At 34.7% G+C, this 20,309-nt stretch overlaps 6 protein-coding genes across 11 annotated transcripts; 3 read left to right on the forward strand and 3 right to left on the reverse strand.

The window, feature by feature from the left end:
• The first annotated feature begins 42 nt into the window (after positions 1-42).
• On the forward strand, positions 43-3,432 carry SCCRO4 (DCN1-like protein SCCRO4). Of its 3 annotated transcripts, XM_081987621.1 has the most exons (5): positions 43-229; positions 628-748; positions 1,717-2,071; positions 2,127-2,334; positions 2,768-3,432. In XM_081987621.1, exons 2-5 carry the CDS (start codon positions 666-668, stop codon positions 2,833-2,835), a joined length of 714 nt encoding a protein of 237 aa, XP_081843747.1. In that variant the 5' UTR covers positions 43-229; positions 628-665; the 3' UTR covers positions 2,836-3,432. The 3 variants fall into 3 exon arrangements, with proteins under 3 accessions (XP_081843747.1, XP_081843749.1, XP_081843748.1); XM_081987623.1 differs by lacking the exons at positions 43-229; positions 628-748 and adding an exon at positions 1,484-1,618; XM_081987622.1 differs by lacking the exons at positions 43-229; positions 628-748 and adding an exon at positions 1,594-1,618 and having other exon boundaries at positions 1,698-2,071.
• Positions 3,369-4,478, reverse strand: FRG1 (FSHD region gene 1). Its single transcript, XM_081987618.1, has 4 exons — positions 4,323-4,478; positions 3,898-4,267; positions 3,647-3,846; positions 3,369-3,592 (listed from the first exon to the last, which is right to left on the reverse strand). The coding sequence occupies exons 1-4, from the start codon at positions 4,379-4,381 to the stop codon at positions 3,445-3,447; spliced, it is 777 nt and encodes a 258-aa protein (XP_081843744.1). The 5' UTR covers positions 4,382-4,478; the 3' UTR covers positions 3,369-3,444.
• A 106-nt stretch (positions 4,479-4,584) lies between these two features.
• ND-ASHI (NADH:ubiquinone oxidoreductase subunit ASHI) lies at positions 4,585-5,447 on the forward strand. Its single transcript, XM_081987627.1, has 3 exons — positions 4,585-4,767; positions 4,857-5,077; positions 5,131-5,447. The coding sequence occupies exons 1-3, from the start codon at positions 4,686-4,688 to the stop codon at positions 5,347-5,349; spliced, it is 522 nt and encodes a 173-aa protein (XP_081843753.1). The 5' UTR covers positions 4,585-4,685; the 3' UTR covers positions 5,350-5,447.
• fh (frataxin) lies at positions 5,374-6,283 on the reverse strand. Its single transcript, XM_081987626.1, has 3 exons — positions 6,125-6,283; positions 5,746-6,068; positions 5,374-5,691 (listed from the first exon to the last, which is right to left on the reverse strand). The coding sequence occupies exons 2-3, from the start codon at positions 6,061-6,063 to the stop codon at positions 5,458-5,460; spliced, it is 552 nt and encodes a 183-aa protein (XP_081843752.1). The 5' UTR covers positions 6,064-6,068; positions 6,125-6,283; the 3' UTR covers positions 5,374-5,457.
• A 166-nt stretch (positions 6,284-6,449) lies between these two features.
• Positions 6,450-20,285, forward strand: shi (dynamin-1 shibire). Of its 4 annotated transcripts, none has more exons than XM_081987590.1 (16): positions 6,450-6,845; positions 7,164-7,237; positions 8,476-8,625; positions 8,680-8,883; positions 8,937-9,129; positions 9,181-9,390; positions 9,439-9,646; positions 9,703-9,840; positions 9,895-10,052; positions 12,057-12,351; positions 12,419-12,538; positions 12,962-13,177; positions 16,230-16,476; positions 16,551-16,701; positions 17,370-17,474; positions 19,943-20,285. In XM_081987590.1, exons 1-16 carry the CDS (start codon positions 6,682-6,684, stop codon positions 20,004-20,006), a joined length of 2,697 nt encoding a protein of 898 aa, XP_081843716.1. In that variant the 5' UTR covers positions 6,450-6,681; the 3' UTR covers positions 20,007-20,285. The 4 variants fall into 4 exon arrangements, with proteins under 4 accessions (XP_081843716.1, XP_081843717.1, XP_081843718.1 ...); XM_081987591.1 differs by having other exon boundaries at positions 16,560-16,701; XM_081987592.1 differs by lacking the exon at positions 17,370-17,474.
• Positions 10,107-11,665, reverse strand: LOC145734327 (uncharacterized). The gene is made up of 2 exons (XM_081987628.1): positions 11,093-11,665; positions 10,107-11,033 (listed from the first exon to the last, which is right to left on the reverse strand). Exons 1-2 carry the CDS (start codon positions 11,313-11,315, stop codon positions 10,882-10,884), a joined length of 375 nt encoding a protein of 124 aa, XP_081843754.1. The 5' UTR covers positions 11,316-11,665; the 3' UTR covers positions 10,107-10,881.
• Positions 20,286-20,309: the final 24 nt, after the last annotated feature.

Consider the following 20,309-nt stretch of genomic DNA (forward strand, 5'->3'; position numbering starts at 1 on the left):
TCCGTCACTCGTTGTCAAATTTAGGCTGTCAAACTGTCAAAATTCGCACAGAGCCCTAGATAGGTTAGGTTAGAGATGCAAAATTGAAAATCTCAGTAGAGCCCCCTCAATGTTTTGACTGTTTTACGATTAATATCGGATTAGTGTTAAATTATTATATCAAAATTATTAGACCAGACAGTGATACACCCCACTAGTTAGAAACATTAATTGATTTAAATGAAATTAGGTAAGGCCAAATCAATAAAGTGGGATGCAAATTGCCTTGTGCAAATTAAAAGAAAAAAAATTTTAGGGAGTTTTCTTAGGACTGTCTTACATTTTTTTTACCCCAGTTCTTGCTCAACATCCTTTGAAGTATTAAAATTGAATTTGAAAGATAAAGAGTTAGGAAAGTGGATGAGAAAATTCACTCTGTCCAGTTGTGTATTATTTAAATTTTTTAATTGTGAATGAGACTTGAGCACCTTTGAACCCATATGAGACACATGTAGGTCATTTTTGGTGACCGCCCTTCAGCTTTATAAAGAAACTATTAAGTAGCTTCACTGGAGTTAATTGTTTGTTTAGCTAAATTGTGCTTTTACTGGATAAGGTAGAGTTAAACTAGTTTATTTTTTTTTACAGGAAGAAGTGACTACTGAACAGCATAAAGCAAATTTGAGATGCCTCGCAGCAAACGCAGGGCTACAGAAATGAGTTCAACTGACGATGATAGATATTCTTCTAAGCGTTTGCGTAACTCAAGGTAAGTTTTGGTTGCAAATTTGTTAGTCATCAGACAAATTAGTAACTAAGAGCAATATTAGGAGGGCATTTTTCTTTAAATGGCAGTTTTGACCTGCTAGAATACCATAAGCCCATTTTATGCTAGTAACAGCTGATTACAATTACTTTACTGTAGCAAAAATTAATCAAAAGAAAGTGAGACAATTTTAAATATTGCCTTAGTGAATAAAGACTTTTTTAAGTTTTATCTTTGGTTATTGTGGTAAATATTTGTGTTAAACTGTGCAATATGCAGTTACTGTTATATGTCTTAAGGATATTAATACAAAATTATAGACATACCCAGACAGTAGGACATCAATAATGTATATAAAAAAAAAATACTTCCAAACCTGCCTGAATTATACTAGCATATTCACTGTGTATTTATTTTTCACCATTATCACTTTTAAAATTACATAAAAATAATTATTGATAAAGGGGTTATGGAGTGTTTGATTTACCTTTATTTTACATGTTAGTAAAGTAATTTTTGATTGATTAAGGGGTGCATTAATGTATCAAGTTCCTTATTGTTGAACTGTAATGGTTATTATGTAGCAAGGTGCATTTTTAAGAAACAATCATCACCAAAAGGGTAAGTAGCAAAGTAGCTGGGACATAAAAAATTTATCAGTGTAGAGGTGTAATAATTACAGAAACTGGGACTGTATTATCCCAAAAGTTATATTTTTATCATCTCAGTGGATTCACTTTGATAATCCTCGCATTACGCCTGTTTATTTAAAAATAGAACATGAACTGTTTGCCAGTAGGTTATTCAAATAGGTTATTAGCGATTGGTCTATTCAGTTGAAAAAATAAATTAACATTTTATGGATGAAGAGGAGTACGTAATTTAACTAGTTATTAGTTTAGTTTAGAGAATTGAACAGTTACAAATCTCACTACTGAAGGCAATAATAAAGTTTTTCGTGCCATTTTTAGCGGGCGAAGAAGTACGCGCGTCGAGGATACCTCCTTCAGCCAGAAAAGATGTCTGGCATGGTTTAGGGAATATACCAGTCCCGACGATCCCGACACTTTGGGACCGGACGGGATGGAAAAATTCTGCGAAGATATCGGAGTGGAACCCGAGAACGTAGTGATGTTAGTTTTAGCTTTCAAAATGCAAGCCCGCCAAATGGGCTTCTTCACAAAAGAAGAATGGTTGAAAGGATTGAGTGAGCTACAGTGTGATTCAATACAGAAGTTACAATACCGCCTAGAGTATCTGCGTTGCCTTTTGAACGATCAAAATACTTTTAAAGCCATTTATCGATACGCTTACGATTTTGCACGGGTGAGCAACAATTCTTAACAACTTCCAACGAAAAAAAGCATTAATTATCAAACAGGATAAAGATCAACGTAGCATGGATATAGATACGGCTAAAGCGATGCTGCAATTATTATTGGGCAAGCATTGGCCCTTGTATACGCAGTTCAGTCAGTTCCTGGAGCAGTCGAAGTACAAAGTAATCAATAAGGATCAGTGGTGTAATATTTTAGAATTTTCGAGGACCATTTACAATGACCTATCGAATTACGACGTCGACGGGGCATGTAAGTCATTTTTACATTTATCTAATTTCAGTGTGGTACAGTTTCTAAGGTTTTTAAAGTTATTTTAGAAAATTACATTTAACATACCCTTGTAAATTTTATTTGGTGCTAGTTTTTCCATTTTTGAAACTTCCACAAATCTCATTAAGATGCCCTAGATATTACTTCTTGGAAATTAGTTGTATCCTTTACAGTGTGCCCTAAAAAAGGATAATGATTTGATTTAAGTTCTTATTCTTTTAATGGACCTTACAGATATGTTTGGGGTATATTTTTATATACACATAATAAATATTATAGACTAGTTCAAGTTCTGATTGGGAAAAAAATCATATTTTATACAGTTGACTGACGTTTCATATAGTAAAATTACACATTAAACACAGAATCACGGGACACACATAATACACGTCTTTGACGTACATTCTTCCAGGGCCAGTAATGCTTGATGAATTTGTGGAATGGCTGAAAGTAACGAGGTCTAAAAGTGACGTCAGTTGAGGACCGGTTAACGCGTCTCCCAAGCCTCATCTAAAAATTAATTTTGTCGATCAGCTGTGTTAACAGACCTTAATGATCTTACTATAATTTTAGCGAAGCACTTAATACATCATTGATTTGCTGTGACTACCTTATACCGTTTTTATTTTAAGCTTATCTAAAACTATAGTAGGATAAAAAAAAACCAGGTGTTTCTCTTGCGAGAGACTGAAAGTTAGTTTTACTGTGGACATTGAACCATAATATAATTAATTTTCTTTGTCATGTTTATGTGAAATTTGATTGTGTTTGTTGTTGAAAGTTACAAATTATTACCAAAGGGGTTTATAAAATTCTAAGGGCAGTTTAAAAGATAATAGGCATCTCCTGACTAAGGGTTATTCATTAATTTACAATGAGAGTGTATTTGGTTTTGTCAATAAAGTTTCCTAAAATATTATGGTTCAATCACTTCTCCATTTTTAGTAAATAATTTATTTTGAGTTCTTTAGGTAAAAATTCCATAAATAAATGTAAATCACTACAAATAAAACTTGTTTCAAACATGTAAATTTGAACTTTATTTTATCAGTAATATAATTAAAATTGTAAGTTTTTTTTGTTTTAGTTTTATTTACAATATCTGTCAGCCTTCATTTTACTCCTACGGTCCAATAGAGTTTCATGAAAAGTTCCTTGATCTTTGGCCTTTTTCAGATCATTCCTATCTTCAGTGCATAACCTCAAACGTTTGTCTTGGAACTTCTGGAATTTCTTCCTAAAAATTCAGTCCTTTTAGAACAATTTTAATTATCACATTTAAGTTACTAACACATAGTTGATTTCCACTTGTTTTAGGTTTCCCTGCTCCTCCTCTGGCACATCTTTATACTTGCTAACTTCTTTAAATGTGTGTGACCTGATAGTTACAAAACTATCAGAGTTAGCCTTTTTCACTTTAGCCACTATAGAATCTTCATCATCAGCAGACATGAAACATTCATTACAACCCAGTAAAGCCATTTTACCATCCTGAAATTCACTCTTTAAGAAATTTACTGAAATAAACTGTTTAGTTCCTACCTCAAAAACAGGTTCCCACTGCTCCATAGCCCCTATAGCATCAGACCTCCCAACCACCACACCATTCTTGTTAACACTCAAATATTTATCATAACCTGATTTAAAAGCAACTTTCCTTTCACTAATAAACACCCCAGTAAGAATTTCTTCTGGGGAAGGACCTTCACCCTCATTATGTGGAGCTCCTAAGGTGAATAGACCATTGTCAAGAGCTTTGACATAAACACGAGAACCATACTCAATAGCAACGGGCCCTACAATGTCTTCAGTTTTTGATACTTTCCACCAATTACCGTGCTTAATTGAATCATGGTCTATTTGAGATGTACTCTGTGCATCCTTGGGGGACTTGTGTTTGCGTTTTTTAGCCCTGGAAGAAGGTAACTTTTAGTTTGTAATTTTTCAGGCATTTTAACACTTCTTACTTGTTTTTTTCACCTTTTAATTTTAGTTTCCCAGGTTTGTATTTTTCATAATCAGACATTGTGACTATTTCCTATGTTGGTTTACCTTTACCTTTTATTATTATTTATATTATGGCAGTTTTGTCAGTCTATTTTGAAGTTGACAGTTACAGCACAGCTCGAACAAAACGTTGTGTTTTGGTCACATGGCCGGCTTATTAGAAAAGCTGAATGAAACCTTGTGACCCACTGTTAAATTACGTCACTGACTCTGTCTGCCGACATTTGATGACAGATCGAAGATTGGCATTTTGTGGGGACCGAAAAAAAAGGGAAATTTCTTTAATTTTCCTCTAGTTTTCCCAAAAAGGGTGGACTAAGGCAATGAATTCGTTGGTAAAGACTGCTAAACTGGGGGTGTTGTGGAGGAACAACGCCCTACCAATGATGACAGCTGTTCGAAACCGTAAGTACCCTAGTAGCATTACATATTATGTAATTTCATTCCTGAACTATTGAAAACACACATCCAACTAATAAACAAGTGCATTTTAGACTGGAATAAAGATTTTGCGCCTGGTCCCTATCCCAAAACTGAAGCTGAAAGAATTGCTGCAGCTAAAAAGTATGGTATTCCAATTGAAGAATATGAACCTTATCCAGAGGATGGTCTGAGTTATGGTGACTATCCAAAGTTACCCTTGGAGTCTGGAGATGACAGAGACCCATATTACCCCTGGGATTTCCCAGAGTTAAAAAGAAACTTTAAGGAAACTGTAGGCTCATACAACACATTACCAACATGAATTACCAAATGTTGAATTTTTAGGTGCATGTTGATTTTGATATGATTACTGAAGATAGAGCTGATCCAAACAGGAAACTTCATGCTCCTATGTGGGTACTGTGGGCTCAGTTTATTGGTGTGGTGGGAGGATTTTATGCAATTTTTCTGTTTTCTTTGAAGTGTAAAATGTTTTTACCAGTCACTCCACCACAGTTACCAAAAGATGGTAAAGTTTATTACACATTTGAACCTTGTGATTAAATACACTAGATACCAATAGAGCTATTATATGGTTTTGTTAAAGCTTTATTTACATTTGTCTTAAGTGTTCTAAATTAAAATAAATAATAGGAACCAGACTGTTGCACTTCACCTATAAACTGGAGCTTTTAGCTGTCTCCCCAATATGTGTTCAAATTCTTCCTTTAAAAGCTCATGCAATGTTTGACCAGTATGCCTGTACATCCATACCCCTTCCTTTACTATATAATCAAATCTTTTAGGGCCTGAGCTTGGAGAGCTTAACCAAATCTGTCTATTTGGAGATTGCCTATTTATCACATAAGTTCCATATTGTCCCAAGTCAATAGTTAAAACCCCACCCTAAAACACAACATTGAGTTTCTTGCAATTTGGCATAAACCTCATCAGACTTACCCCATAAACAACATCACCTTTCTCCAACTTGGGATCTGATCCCACTAACTCCTCAAAATATTCAGCTAACTGATTAAGGGTTTCTTCACACACCTTTTCAAAAGTATTTGAATCTACCAATTCACTTTCTACAACTGTGGAGTACCACTTATGCTGCTGGTAGTGCCATGTTGTTAGTTTGTTGCAAGTGACTGTATTAAACAGGTCACAAACTTGTACTACCATTTGACGGTTTGTGGGTTGTGTTAATGACTGCCCTTCTCTAAGTGATAGAACTCTGACAAGCTTAGTTGGTAGGGCTACTCTTCTTAATAGCATGACCACTGGAAAAGAAATTGATCAGTTATTTTAAATTGTTGCCTTTTTAGCGGTTACACACATGATAATATGGCAGAAATGTTTTTGAATCGTTTAGCTGCTGAGCACTACACTTGACTAACTGTTAAATAGATATTAAACATTTCAAGCTTCATTAAAAATTCTTTTATTTTTAAAATAATGAAATAAAAAATTGGGTTAGGTGTTTTGCCTAAGCTATGACAGGTTTTACTGTCAAAATCGAGTCCGAGCACTGTCATTTGTCAGTTATGTGTGTCAAATTACAATAATCAACGGTCAGAGTTTTTGAATTTGTAAATTAATTTAATTTTTGTCTCTATTTTCTTCTAAAAGTGGATATAAAATTGTAAACCAATAGTTACAGTTGTGAGATTTAAGTCAGAAAAATGAGATAAATAAAATTTTCCAAATCTTCGATCCGTTTGTGCGAGATTTCGTTAAGTCCATGCGCGTACGTGCGCATTGTATTCCTATTGAAATTTGCTATGAGTCATGCGCCGCGTTTATCCTGTTGTTATTCTACATCAGCCATGTTCACTCTCTAAATTTTAATAAACTGTTGTTAATTTTTCTAAGTTTGTAAGAGACTCCCTGAAAATGTCGGGGAATACAGGAATGGAACAGCTCATTCCCATCGTCAACAAACTGCAGGATGCCTTCACACAATTGGGGGTTCATATGACATTGGACCTACCACAAATTGCTGTTGTGGGCGGACAATCTGCAGGGAAAAGTTCAGTTTTGGAGAACTTTGTTGGAAAGTAAGTTCTACTCCACTTATACTCAGTATTATATCAATATACTTTTAAGTGTAATGCCCTCTTGCAAGGTTAAATCAAGCTCAGACAGTGCAGGTAGTTTTGACCTAATTATAAGATGTTAAAAACTAACATCCAAACTATAAGACTTCATTGCATTAACATCATTCACCTGGATAGTGATATGTAGTTATTAACTTTAAATTAAACCTCCAAATCTAGTTCTGTTCCTTTGTCTGATATGCACAAGTGATGTAGGAGTATAGATTTTTAACTGCCTTGAATAAGGTCACTGGTTTATTGACATTTATCTCCTTTCAGAGACTTCCTTCCTAGAGGATCTGGTATAGTAACCCGGAGACCTCTAATTCTTCAACTGATTCATGCCAATGCTGGTGAGTAGTTTTTCATTTGCTAAATGCAAAAAATCAATATTGTGTATGTATGACTCTTTTGTCTATTGATTAAGTGGGTTTCACTTCCAATGAATTCAGCTGTTTTGAGTATATGGGTTTGATTTTGTAAATTAAAAACATTCATTTTAATATCTCATGACACAAAGGAGCTGACATGTGGTTTCCTGGTTTCAACATTCTATTATACCATAATATATCCTGTTTCTAGTTAGTTGAGAGTGTCTAGTCTAGAGAGTAGTGAACTAGTTAGTTTCCATTGTTATGGTCATTCATTTTGAAATCTTTCTGGCTGAAAATTTCATTTTTAGAATGATAAATGTGCTTTATCTAATCTAAATTTATTATTTTAAATCTGAGTTTCAAATTCATTTTGGATAATTTCTCCTGCAAAGAAAATGACAATCCTTGAACCTGTAACTTTTTATCATCAATTTTAAAGATTTTTATCAGTGTTAATTTACTTTTTAAATAAATTGTTCAAATGATTGATTATGCAAGGAGAGCATATTGCCTTGTTTTTATACAGACACCCAACTGGTGACATAATTGGAAAAAGAATCAACATTGTCTTTATGCATGCTTGGATGACTTCCTAGAAAGCAATATCCGATTTTTCTCTTTATTTAGCAATAAAGTTCATGAATGAATAAATTCAGCTCCTTTGGACCTATCCATGTAATTTAAGTATGCTTCACTGTAGTATATTGCTAAAAAGATGTAGTAGTGATTTAATATTTCAGGTCTTACTCTAATTTAATACTTGCCAAATATGATTTTCTCTGTTTTCCTTTCACCTAATAAAATTTTAATTACTAGCACAGTTAAGAAGCATATTTCGTATGTTTACATATTAAACAGTTTACAGACTCTAAAGGCTAAAGTTAGTAAAAGCAATATGTAATTTTGGAATTATATAACTAGATATTGCTATTTAGAAGTCACTTTAAATTAGTTGTACATAAAATGTTGACAGCTCAGCTAATCTTAAGGGCAACATTAACGCAAATTTTTAATTCATTTTGTCATTGTTTTAAGACCATGTAAAGAGTGCCATTACCAAATCCAGCTTGCAAGTTATGTGTAGTCATTATGTGTAAATAAACTGTTTTTGATACAGATAATTATGAATTATGGTCATCAACTAGTGACGTTTTTGTTGCGTAACTAACCATATTTTTATCTGTTGTATTGTAAAGTGTTGTCACTCTTTTTTCTAGAATATGGAGAGTTTCTGCACTGTAAGGGCAAGAAGTTTGTGGATTTTGAAGAAATCCGTCGAGAGATTGAAGCGGAAACGGATCGTATTACTGGTAGTAATAAAGGAATTTCCAATATTCCTATTAACTTGAGAGTGTACTCTCCTAATGGTTTGTCTGTGTATTAGTTACAAAAAAAGTTTTGCTAAATAAGGATTGTTTTAGTTTTGAATTTGACTTTAATCGATCTTCCTGGTTTAACCAAAGTGCCGATTGGCGATCAGCCCATAGACATTGAAGCACAGATTCGGAACATGATAATGCAATTTATAAAGCGGGATTCTTGTTTAATTTTGGCCGTAACGCCAGCCAATACCGATTTAGCTAATTCGGACGCGTTGAAGCTGGCTAAAGAAGTTGATCCTCAGGGTAGGATTAATACATTTTGTACACAATCAAAGTAATCAATTTTTTGATAACAGGAATTCGTACTATTGGTGTGATCACCAAACTAGATTTGATGGATGAGGGTACTGACGCTCGTGATATTTTGGAAAATAAGTTACTGCCCTTAAGACGAGGTTATATCGGAGTGGTTAATAGGTCCCAAAGAGATATTGAAGGGCGAAAAGATATTAATGCAGCCTTGGCTGCTGAACGTAAATTTTTTCTAAGGTTGGAGGGAAATATATTTTCTTTTCTGTATTGAAATTGGGGTTTTTCCAGTCATCCATCTTATCGTCACATTGCTGACCGTTTGGGTACTCCATACTTGCAAAGAGTGCTCAATCAACAACTTACAAACCACATCAGAGACACCTTACCTGGTTTGCGCGATAAACTGCAAAAGCAACTACTCACTTTGGAGAAAGATGTGGATCAGTTCAAGCATTTTAGACCTGACGATCCTGCTATTAAAACCAAAGCAATGCTACAGTATGTTTTTTCATTACTTTGTCACAAGGTTTAATGTTGAATTTGCAGGATGATTCAACAGTTGCAAGTCGACTTTGAACGAACCATAGAAGGTTCCGGATCTGCTCATATCAACACCAACGAGCTGTCTGGCGGTGCCAAAATTAACCGACTCTTTCACGAACGGTTCCCCTTTGAAATCGTTAAAATGGAGTTTGATGAAAAAGAGCTCAGACGTGAAATCGCCTTTGCTATTAGAAATATTCACGGTATTAGGGTGGGTTTTTTTCTACTGGTCCAAACAAGTCAGTCTGGAAGATTCAATTTTTTTAGGTTGGACTTTTCACTCCTGACATGGCGTTTGAAGCAATAGTTAAAAAGCAAATATCCAGATTGAAAGAACCGTCTTTAAAGTGTGTTGATCTTGTAGTGACTGAACTGTCTAATGTTGTACGGATGTGCACTGATAAAGTTAGTACTAATAATTTCTGTTAGTTGCTGTATTTGGAAAAAAAATGTTTTTAGATGACGCGATACCCAAGACTGCGAGAGGAAGCCGAACGTATTATTGCTACGCAGATTCGTCAAAAGGAACAGTATTGCAAGGAGCAGATTTGTCTGTTAAACGATTGTGAATTGGCCTATATGAATACGAATCATGAAGATTTCATCGGATTTGCAAAGTAAGTTTTTCAAGTGGCGCTAAAATTATTTGAAAAATTGGTAATTTTCATAGGTTATATCCCGAGACGTTCAAGTTTTATCGGGTAAACTGTGCATAGGTGATTTTTTGCAAAATTTTGCTTGGAAAATGGCAAAAAACCTACCATTGCACATTTTACGTGATAAAACGTAAACGCCGAGGGGTATATGTCAAGATTATTTCCTGAAAACACACATTTTTCAACGTTTGCTTTATTAACAAAAGAACACCTACTACGAGTACTTAACAACACAAAACTACTAATTAAACTAAACGTCACAAACGTAATAATAATATTAAATGTTGATTTTTTTACATTAACATTTAAGCAGGCCTAAAGTTTGAACAATTAGTAAAGAAATTGCAATTTTGATAAATTACAGAGTATGTAGAGTCTTTACTTTCTTGCTTCACTTCACGTGGTGGTAGATTTTCATTGCTTAAGGTGGTTGCAGCTGCTGAATTTGAAGTTATAGTTGTTGTGGCTGAGGGAGCTAGAATACTACTGCTGGCAAGAATCTGTTCAGAATGAATGTTTCTCATTTTCTCAATAATATTTAAATGATGGTCGGGATTTAGCTGCAAATATGGTTTTATAGAACTTGCGTTAGAGTGACCCGTTATCTTTATTAATTCTTGTTCTTCAACACCGTGGAAAGAAAGATTGCTTACTGCAGTTGCTCGATTAGAGTGATTTGATATTTTTATTCTTTTTGTGTCTAAACCAACTTATTTGGCTGCATTTTTTGTCCACTTTGAAATTTCATTTCTACCTAAAGGACTATTTTTGTACCAAAATCGGTTGCAACTTAGAAATAATCTATTAACATTAGTTTATTAAAAAGTCTGACAGGGCAGATGTTTTTATTTATAGTATTTTGCACCAACCATTTACTTTCGGCCAGTTTTTTAGCTCCACCTTGATTTGTTTTCGAAAAAACTGGATTGTATTCAATTCTTCCTAAGAGCCAAAAAATACTTTACAGTTAGCTTATTATTGTATTGATTGAAATTCTTTACCTGTTGCAATGCCTTTGTTGTCCAATTCAGTTTGAAAATAGTCAACTAAGCATTTAACAGCTTCTCCGCCTCGCCATTCCAGTTCTACAGCAGCAATTTGATAGAACTTCTTTTGTAAACCAGCCGGGGTATCTTCATCAAACAATTGGGGTGAAAGCTTTAGAATTTTGCTTTTTTTTAGTAGGATCTTTTTGTAATAATTTTCGCTTTGCATCTCGAGCATTTCTTGCTTGTCGAAACATTACGTCTTTAAAGGGATCAAATACTATGTTATAATTGTCAAAATAAAGCTGTAACTGCTTGGCCGTTATATTCCACATTGTTTTGATAACTCCTTCTTTATAATCTGTTCCATCAACTTTTTTCATATTAAACGCATAGTCTTTCAAAATGTTTGCAAGGTTTTCAACTGAAGTTGTTTCATTTAAAACATACCCTTTTTCTTCATAAAAGGCACTAAACTGGTTCCAAATGGTCCTCTTTGTAGTCCTGGGAGTACAGTTTTCAATTTTTTGATCAATTTCCACAATATTAGAATTTCCAAAGCGTGACATTTTAAATCGCGGAATTTTTCACAAACTGTTTTCAATGTTTGTATTATAAACAGCGGCGTTACTATGGAGACCACCCCGGCCTACTACAGATTTTCGTTCAGCCATGTATATTTTTGTTTACATTTCAAATTGACAATCATACGTCAAAATATTTTAATTTACGTAATTATTTAATGAAAACTACGTTACAGTGATTTATTAATTGTTAATATTGAAGAAGATAACTTAAATTTTATAAGTGTCTAAATCCCGTTTCGTTTAATATCAAATTTTCTTCAAAAAACGTATTCCATTGGTGGAACTAGAAAGGTTCTCGGAATTTGATTGGCTGCTGGTACAATGAAGGAAATAATCAAAATATATACAAATAAATAGTGTATGTTGTATAAAAGGTAAACATTTTCTTTTAGCGCTCAAAATCAATCAGAAGCAGCCGCAGCAAAGGGTTCACGGTCCCTCGGCAACCAAGTAATCCGTAAGGGTTACATGTGCATTCACAATTTAGGTATTATGAAGGGAGGTTCGCGCGATTACTGGTTCGTTCTGACCTCCGAGAACATTTCCTGGTTCAAAGACGAGGAGGAGCGCGAGAAAAAGTATATGCTGCCGTTGGACGGTTTGAAACTCAGGGATATCGAACAGGGTTTTATGTCGCGACGACATATGTTCGCGTTGTTCAATCCTGACGGCAGGAACGTTTATAAGGTAATTTTTACTTTGCGTTTTGTGGTTTAGAAATTGTTAGGGTGGTTTTGAAAATTTGCGTTTACAGGATTTCAAGCAGTTGGAGTTGAGTTGCGAGACTTTAGACGAAGTGGACTCTTGGAAAGCGTCCTTTTTGAGAGCCGGCGTTTACCCGGAGAAGCAAACTGATACACTGAACGGCGAAGAGGTGAGTGAACATTTTTTTCTATTGCGTTTTATTAGACCGGCATTTATTTCAGATGTTTTTCAGAGAAAGGCGAGTAGTCCAGTTTTGTCTTAGTAGAGGGTGCGTGAATTTGAATGTGCGCGTGTTCTTGAAATATTGTGTGTTTTTGTCTTTTATGGTTTTTGGTGCACGTAAAAGTTTCTGAAAGTTTAACCCAATTAATCAAATCAAATATGTTTTTTAGCTGGAAAAGTATCTGCTTGAGATTTTTAGGTGATTCTTTGGTTGAATAGCTATTTTCATAAAAAATCTTTTGACTTTTTCTAAAATGCTACTTGATAACTTTGACATTTCACTAGTTTTTTAACATTGTTTTCTATAATAACCTCACCATAAGACCACTCTGTCTTGATGCGTACGATAATGACGTAATTTTCTGATTAGAACGTGAATGACTCCGGCGGTTCTTCGAGTTCGATGGATCCACAACTGGAACGTCAAGTGGAAACGATCAGAAATCTGGTCGACAGCTACATGCGCATCGTGACAAAGACAACGAGAGATTTAGTTCCCAAAACTATCATGCATATGATCATTAACGATTGCAAAGATTTTATCAATGGAGAGCTTCTCGCTCATATTTACGCTAGTGGTGATCAGGTAAGATTTCAATTGTAATAAAACATATAAATTCAGTTTGGTCACTATCTTTTTTACTTAAAAAGCTTTTAGATTATTTATTGATTGTAGGAATTAATTTATTAATAAAATTACAAATATGCATGTCACTTGACCATAAGGCTTCTTTCTTCTGGGGTTATAATACTTTTGATATAAATCACTGTCATAATGGGTTTTTGAAACCGTAAAAACTGAAAGTAGTTAGAAAAAAAGAAACATTTTTTCTTCAGGTCTAAAAAAAGCTGTCCAGTATGGTCCATATTTGCTTGAAATAAGCAATTATCTTAGTGGCTTTTGTCATAAGAACTAAAAATGGTTTCAACCAAAAATGAACTATTATGATATCTTCTTTGTCATCAAGGGGTTATTGACTGTGACTTTTTAAGAAATCAAACTCGACTTAATCTCGGTTTAAAATACGACAGTGGAAGTGAGACAGTTAAGAAACTATGCATTTTTTAAAAAAAGTTTGGGGAAAAATTATAAACCGTGAGTTATTAATTTTAGAGGTAAAACTCAGAAATTGTGAAAAACCAGTCACGTCACCAGTTCTAACCTAACTTTTAACATAGTTTTCCTACATTAAAAGCCCATTCTAGCAATTAGGCACTCCAATTAAATGCCAAAAACAGTTCAACAAAACTTCTGGAAAAACAAACACGGCCATTAAAACACACACTTTCTTATGTATACTGATAGAGTTTTAGCTTAAATTTAGCGATTTTCTAAAGTCGTTTTAGTTGCAATTTCATAAAATTCTAGGACTGCCAACGTTCAATCTTGACAAGTTCAAGACAGGAAAGCAATTTGTTCAATCATTTTCGTAGAAAATAAAGTAAAAGGTTTCTGATATCCATTTTGACAGTCTGAAGGATTCTAATGTCAGTTTTGGCTAATAACAGCTGTCAAACTAATCTACTAGTGTCTGGAAATTTGACAGCTGTCACTTAACCACACAAGTATTCTAAGTCAAGAAAACTTGTCATCTCAAAACTTTGTCGTGTCATATCTCAGAAAGTAGTAGGGGAATTGAGGTAAAACTTTTGACAGATGTCAATCTAATCTATCACAACAATTGTGCCAAGATTGACAGCTGTCACTTGCCTACAACTCTGTTCATAACAGAAAAACGATTTATAACACTTTGAGCTACTTATTTTGACACGTGTCCAACACTGCCAAGATTTTGTCCATTCGAGGTGGTAAGCAGGGTTGCCGCGTCAATTTTGACAATCTGAAGACAGTTTTGACTGGTCTAAGGCATTATTTGACAATTCTAGGACTGCCAACGTTCAATCTTGACAACTTCAAGACAGGAAAGCAATTTGTTCAATCATTTTCGTAGAAAATAAAGTAAAAGGTTTCTGATATCCATTTTGACAGTCTGAAGGATTCTATTGTCAGTTTTGACTAATAACAGCTGTCAAACTAATCTACTAGTGTCTACTGGAAATTTGACAGCTGTCACTTAACCATACAAGTATTCTAAGTCAAGAAAACTTGTCATCTCAAAACTTTGTCGTGTCATATCTCAGAAAGTATTGGGGGATTGAGGTAAAACTTTTGACAGATGTCAATCTAATCTATCACAACAATTGTGCCAAGATTGACAGCTGTCACTTGCCTACAACTCTGTTCATAACAGAAAAACGATTTATAACACTTTGAGCTACTTATTTTGACACGTGTCCAACACTGCCAAGATTTTGTCCATTCGAGGTGGTAAGCAGGGTTGCCGCGTCAATTTTGACAATCTGAAGACAGTTTTGACTGGTCTAAGGCATTATTTGACAATTCTAGGACTGCCAACGTTCAATCTTGACAACTTCAAGACAGGAAAGCAATTTGTTCAATCATTTTCGTAGAAAATAAAGTAAAAGGTTTCTGATATCCATTTTGACAGTCTGAAGGATTCTATTGTCAGTTTTGACTAATAACAGCTGTCAAACTAATCTACTAGTGTCTACTGGAAATTTGACAGCTGTCACTTAACCATACAAGTATTCTAAGTCAAGAAAACTTGTCATCTCAAAACTTTGTCGTGTCATATCTCAGAAAGTATTGGGGGATTGAGGTAAAACTTTTGACAGATGTCAATCTAATCTATCACAACAATCGTGCCAAGATTGACAGCTGTCACTTGCCTACAACTCTGTTCATAACAGAAAAACGATTTATAACACTTTGAGCTACTTATTTTGACACGTGTCCAACACTGCCAAGATTTTGTCCATTCGAGGTGGTAAGCAGGGTGGCCGCGTCAATTTTGACAATCTAAAGACAGTTTTGACTGGTCTAAGGCATTATTTGACAATTCTAGGACTGCCAACGTTCAATCTTGACAACTTCAAGACAGGAAAGCAATTTGTTCAATCATTTTCGTAGAAAATAAAGTAAAAGGTTTCTGATATCCATTTGGACAGTCTGAAGGATTCTAATGTCAGTTTTGACTAATAACAGCTGTCAAACTAATCTACTAGTGTCTGGAAATTTGACAGCTGTCACTTAACCATACAAGTATTCTAAGTCAAGAATGTCGTGTCATATCTCAGAAATTAGTAGGTCGTGTTTACCCTACCAAAAGTTTTGATTAGCTGTTTTTGACATTTCATTGGCGTGCCTAATAGTCAAAGCAGTCATGATCTTCCTATTTATTTAAAAAAATAATTTTGAACAACCATTGTTGTGGCCTAAAAACGAACACTTGGTCTGAACTGTAATGTTATTGGGTTAATGGTTGTATCCAAGAAAAATCTCACTTTTTCAACGCTTAACACTCTGTTTCAACGTTTAGCACATTGTTGGGGGGGTAGTAATTGATAATGTGAAAATTAGGTAGAAAACCACTTCAAGAGCCTTTATTTTTAAGGCTAAATGTCCCAGTCTGTTTTCTCCTTGGTCTATGAATTTTTCCTATTATTTCTTGCTCAAAAATTGGCTTGTAAATGTCACAATAGGACTTAATAAATAAACTTGTGTGTTTAACAGGCATACTGTTTTAAAGTATACCTTACAATACGTCAAATTTCAGTCTCAACTAATGGAAGAAGCTCCTGAAGAAGCTCAAAAACGTGAAGACATGATGCGAATGTATCACGCGTGCAAAGAAGCACTGCGCATCATTGGAGACGTTTCAATGGCTACCGTATCGACGCCGGTACCACCTCCGGTGAAAAACGATTGGCTGGCCAGTGGTTTAGACAATCCGCGTCTCTCTCCACCTAGTCCTGGTGGACCGCGCAAGCCCACTCCTCAAATGAGTTCCGTCGGATCTAGCGGTAAGTACTGTCTATTTGCTGGTGTTATTGTTAGTAAGTTGGTTTGGTGTTGATCGATGTGATTTTACTCGTAGGTTCGTTAGGTTCCAGAACACCGCCGGTGCCTCCAGCCGGTGGTACTGGGCGTCCGGCGCCCGCAATTCCAAATCGGCCGGGCGGTGGTGCTCCTCCAATGCCTCCGGGACGCCCTCAAAACCAGGGCCTTCCAGCTCCACTTATTCCCACGTAAGTAGTCTATTAGAGTTTAGTTTGAATGCAGTATTTGTAATAATGATCAAGTAGAGGTAATAATGTTGGAACAATTAGTAGGTTGGTAAGTGGAATTGTTATACTGCATTTTTAGCCCAAACGAGTGCGACTAAACAGAAAGCAGTCCTTTGTCATGATAACTTTGCGTTAATGCACATTTCTTATTTTCTCTGTGAATTGAAAATTGATTACAAACTAATTTTACGTGCTCCACCTCCCAATTTGGCATTATAAACTTTGGACTTTGTTTTGCAGGAGGCGTTAAGAGCGTCCATCATTCCTTTGGGAGTGGGCTCGCTAAACTGTTAAAATGGAGCAACGCATTTTTCGTTTTCATATTAGGAGTTACGGTCATTTTAAAAGTTAAATGTAAAAAAATTGTGTATAGGGACGATATTATTCAAACAGTATGCAATAATGCTTGTTGCTTCAAATTATTCTGCAAAACTGTCTAGTTTGTAGTTGTTGGTGTTTTTTTTTTTAATGGGCATTAAGTAAGTTAAGCCCACACAGATTCAACAATTTAATGTATCCTAAATGTTATGTCACTGTGATCTACTAGCACGATTATAGATCGAGCTGACATTTCATCTTAACAAAGTCTCCGGGCTCGTATAATTAAGTCATTGTCTGGTATTTGACAGCCGGGCGCAGGGAGGTGTCCAGGTGCCGCAGCAGGTGCAGATGGCCGTAGGCCGAGCAGTCACTCAAGCCGCAGTCAATGAACTTACTAATGCCTTCAAATTTAAGTAAATATGCCGTAAATTAATTACAGTTTGCCTATTTGTAATGTGTGTAACCAGTCGCAGTGTTCTTATATTAACAACAACTCATTCATTGTCGGCTTTTCTGTTTGTTGCACGTTGGTAATATGGATTCGTTCATTGGACATTTTTAACATCGTAATTTTTAAATGGATGAAGTCGGTCTAACTGCTATCCAGATCTATGTGATTATGGTAAAAACGTGGGAATGGAAGTAGAAAATACATTCTAAACATTTCTATTACTGAATGACGCTTTCCCTGAGACTGATTATGCCTGGTTTACAGGAAATTAAAATAAATTTTTGGAGGATTTATACTGTCAAATTAAAATAACAACGCCTTCAATCGTAAAAATGGTTACGTGACCTTTACAACATTAAATATGGTAACCGAACTGCAAGGATGCTATTTTAACCCTTAAAGCAAGTTTTACACCGCGATTTGTCAAAGAAATTCAAGCTGCTTCAAGGATGCAATTTTCTCAATGTAAAACATAATTTTATGTCAATTTTTTTACTGAATAGGACAGGTTCTATTTTCATCCAGCTTATTTGATCAAATTTGCCGTTAATGCCAACAGACAAAAACGAAAAAGTGAGAGCTGCATAATTCAATACATACACACAGTATTCAGGATGATTATGAAATTTCAAAATAGAAATATCAAAATTACCAGAAAAACAAGTAGGAATAATCTGTTATTATTACCACCTAAACACTAACTTCACTTGGTTTGGTTGGTCAAACTGTTTTCACTGACAGCTTTGACATAAAAGTTTGATAAGTGTAAAATCAAATCACTAAATTCCAATTTCTTTGAATTAAAACTTTTGGTGTAAAGCAGGTTTAAGAAGAGTCAATAAGTGACCCTCAAGATTCCATTCGACGCTTTAAAATAGTCACGTGACCTTCAAAAATTCTTTGTGTGTAAAAAATTAGAATTTTGTTTTATTTTACTGTATAAATACCATATGGAATTTCAGTAAATTGAAATGCTTATTTAATTTAATTTGCTATACAGGTGTGGTAAATCCAAAACCGACCATAGGAAAACCGTGTAACTGACAGAGAAACGTAGATAATTGCATGCGTGGGACAAAGACAGTAAACGAAAAAAATACCAAGTAGGCCATATTTTCAGTACGCTGTTGCCAAAATCCAATACCGTCGACAAAATTAAAAAAATACCAAGTAGGCCGTATTTTCATATTTTGGCAACAGCGTACTGAAAATATGGCCTACTTAGTATTTTTTTCGTTTACTGTCTTTGTCCCACGCATGCAATTATCTACGTTTCTCTGTCAGTTACACGGTTTTCCTATGGTCGGTTTACACCTGTATAAACCAGGCATTAGAGAAATACGTTGTTTGGATATCAGTTTGATATCAGACTTAAAGTCTTTATAATTACATATCAGATTTAATTGGGTCTAGTTAGCTTTAATTTTTGAAAAACACTTTACGCTTACGTGTTACTACAGAAACAACCCCATGACACCTTAATGCAGTTTAAACCAAAAGTAATTTAGGTATGTGAGAAAAACAGAACAAGCTAGATTATTTTAACTAGAGAGTAAAGAAAACGTACAAAAATTAGGTGGCCTGCAACTTTACGAAAATCGTGTTTAGGGTAAAGTGTCTTGCACCTCACGTTGTATATCGCGCGCTTACGCCTAGAGAGCTAATGTGTAGTGTACTTGGATTCTAAAACATCCAGTTTACATGTAGAACTATAAACCAACTAGATTTACTAGTGAAATAAAGGTCAATTATCATTGGCACTTTCTCTTGAAATGAATCTTGTTATGATTAAAATAATTATTATAACTTGTTATGCAATATTTAAGTACCTAATTAATCTAGAGCAAGTTTTTTGAAATTGATGTGTATTGTGATGTAGTTAAGTCCACTACAAGTCACAACAGTGTATCATCACTTATTTCAATCTAATAGCCACTCCCAGTATTTTTTATAGAATACAATACCATTGCCTCGAATATTCTTAGCATTTATGAATATGCTTAAATATTGTATTGTTGGTAAATACTCAAATGTTACTACTGAGATAAAAGTTTATTGTAATTATCCGATATTATTAATAGTGTTGGTGCGGAATTATATTGATATTCTGTGCCTCACTAGTGTGCTTTATTTGTATGTGCACACGTCATGATATTGTAGTTACCTGTAAATATAGATCTACAAATTAGCTCTTGATTTTATTTTACTTACTAACCTTTCTCGATTTAATTACTAATAATGTTGCGCTCTAGTTGTACGTTTTAGACTAATTTGTGAGTGTTTGCTTTTTTACAGTGTGTCACAAGGTTTTAAACGGTGAGTCGTATATACTAACGCTTCATCATTCATCACAACTAGTTTTTAACCTTTCCATTATACAATTTTGATTATGATTGAGCTCAAAATTGACAATTTTGTTTTTGTTTTTAGTCGTCCAGTGCCCAATATTCCGCCTAGAATACCAGAAAGGCCGTACCCTGCCAGACCCAATTAAACCGGCTCTAGTCAATAACCCGAAATAATTGGGACCAAACGAATTTGAAATTAAACGAGTAATTAATTCGCATTCTATATCCAGAGTGCTTTACTGTGATTGTACAAATTATTTAAGTTATTTCAACTAGTTACTTCAAAGACAAAGAAATGATGGATTTGAACTAGTCTTTTCAGCTGTAGTATTAATACTTTTATAGATCGTTAAGTTGAAGATAAACAATACCCTTGTATATACCTGTAATTATTTGTAATAAATATTTTTTAATTGACAGAAGAACCTTGTTGTGGTACTAATACTACT

The sequence above is a fragment of the Ips typographus genome, linkage group LG9, assembly GCF_016097725.1.
Source record: "Ips typographus isolate SLU linkage group LG9, UJ_Ityp_2.0, whole genome shotgun sequence".
NCBI classification, from domain to species: Eukaryota; Metazoa; Arthropoda; class Insecta; order Coleoptera; family Curculionidae; genus Ips; species Ips typographus.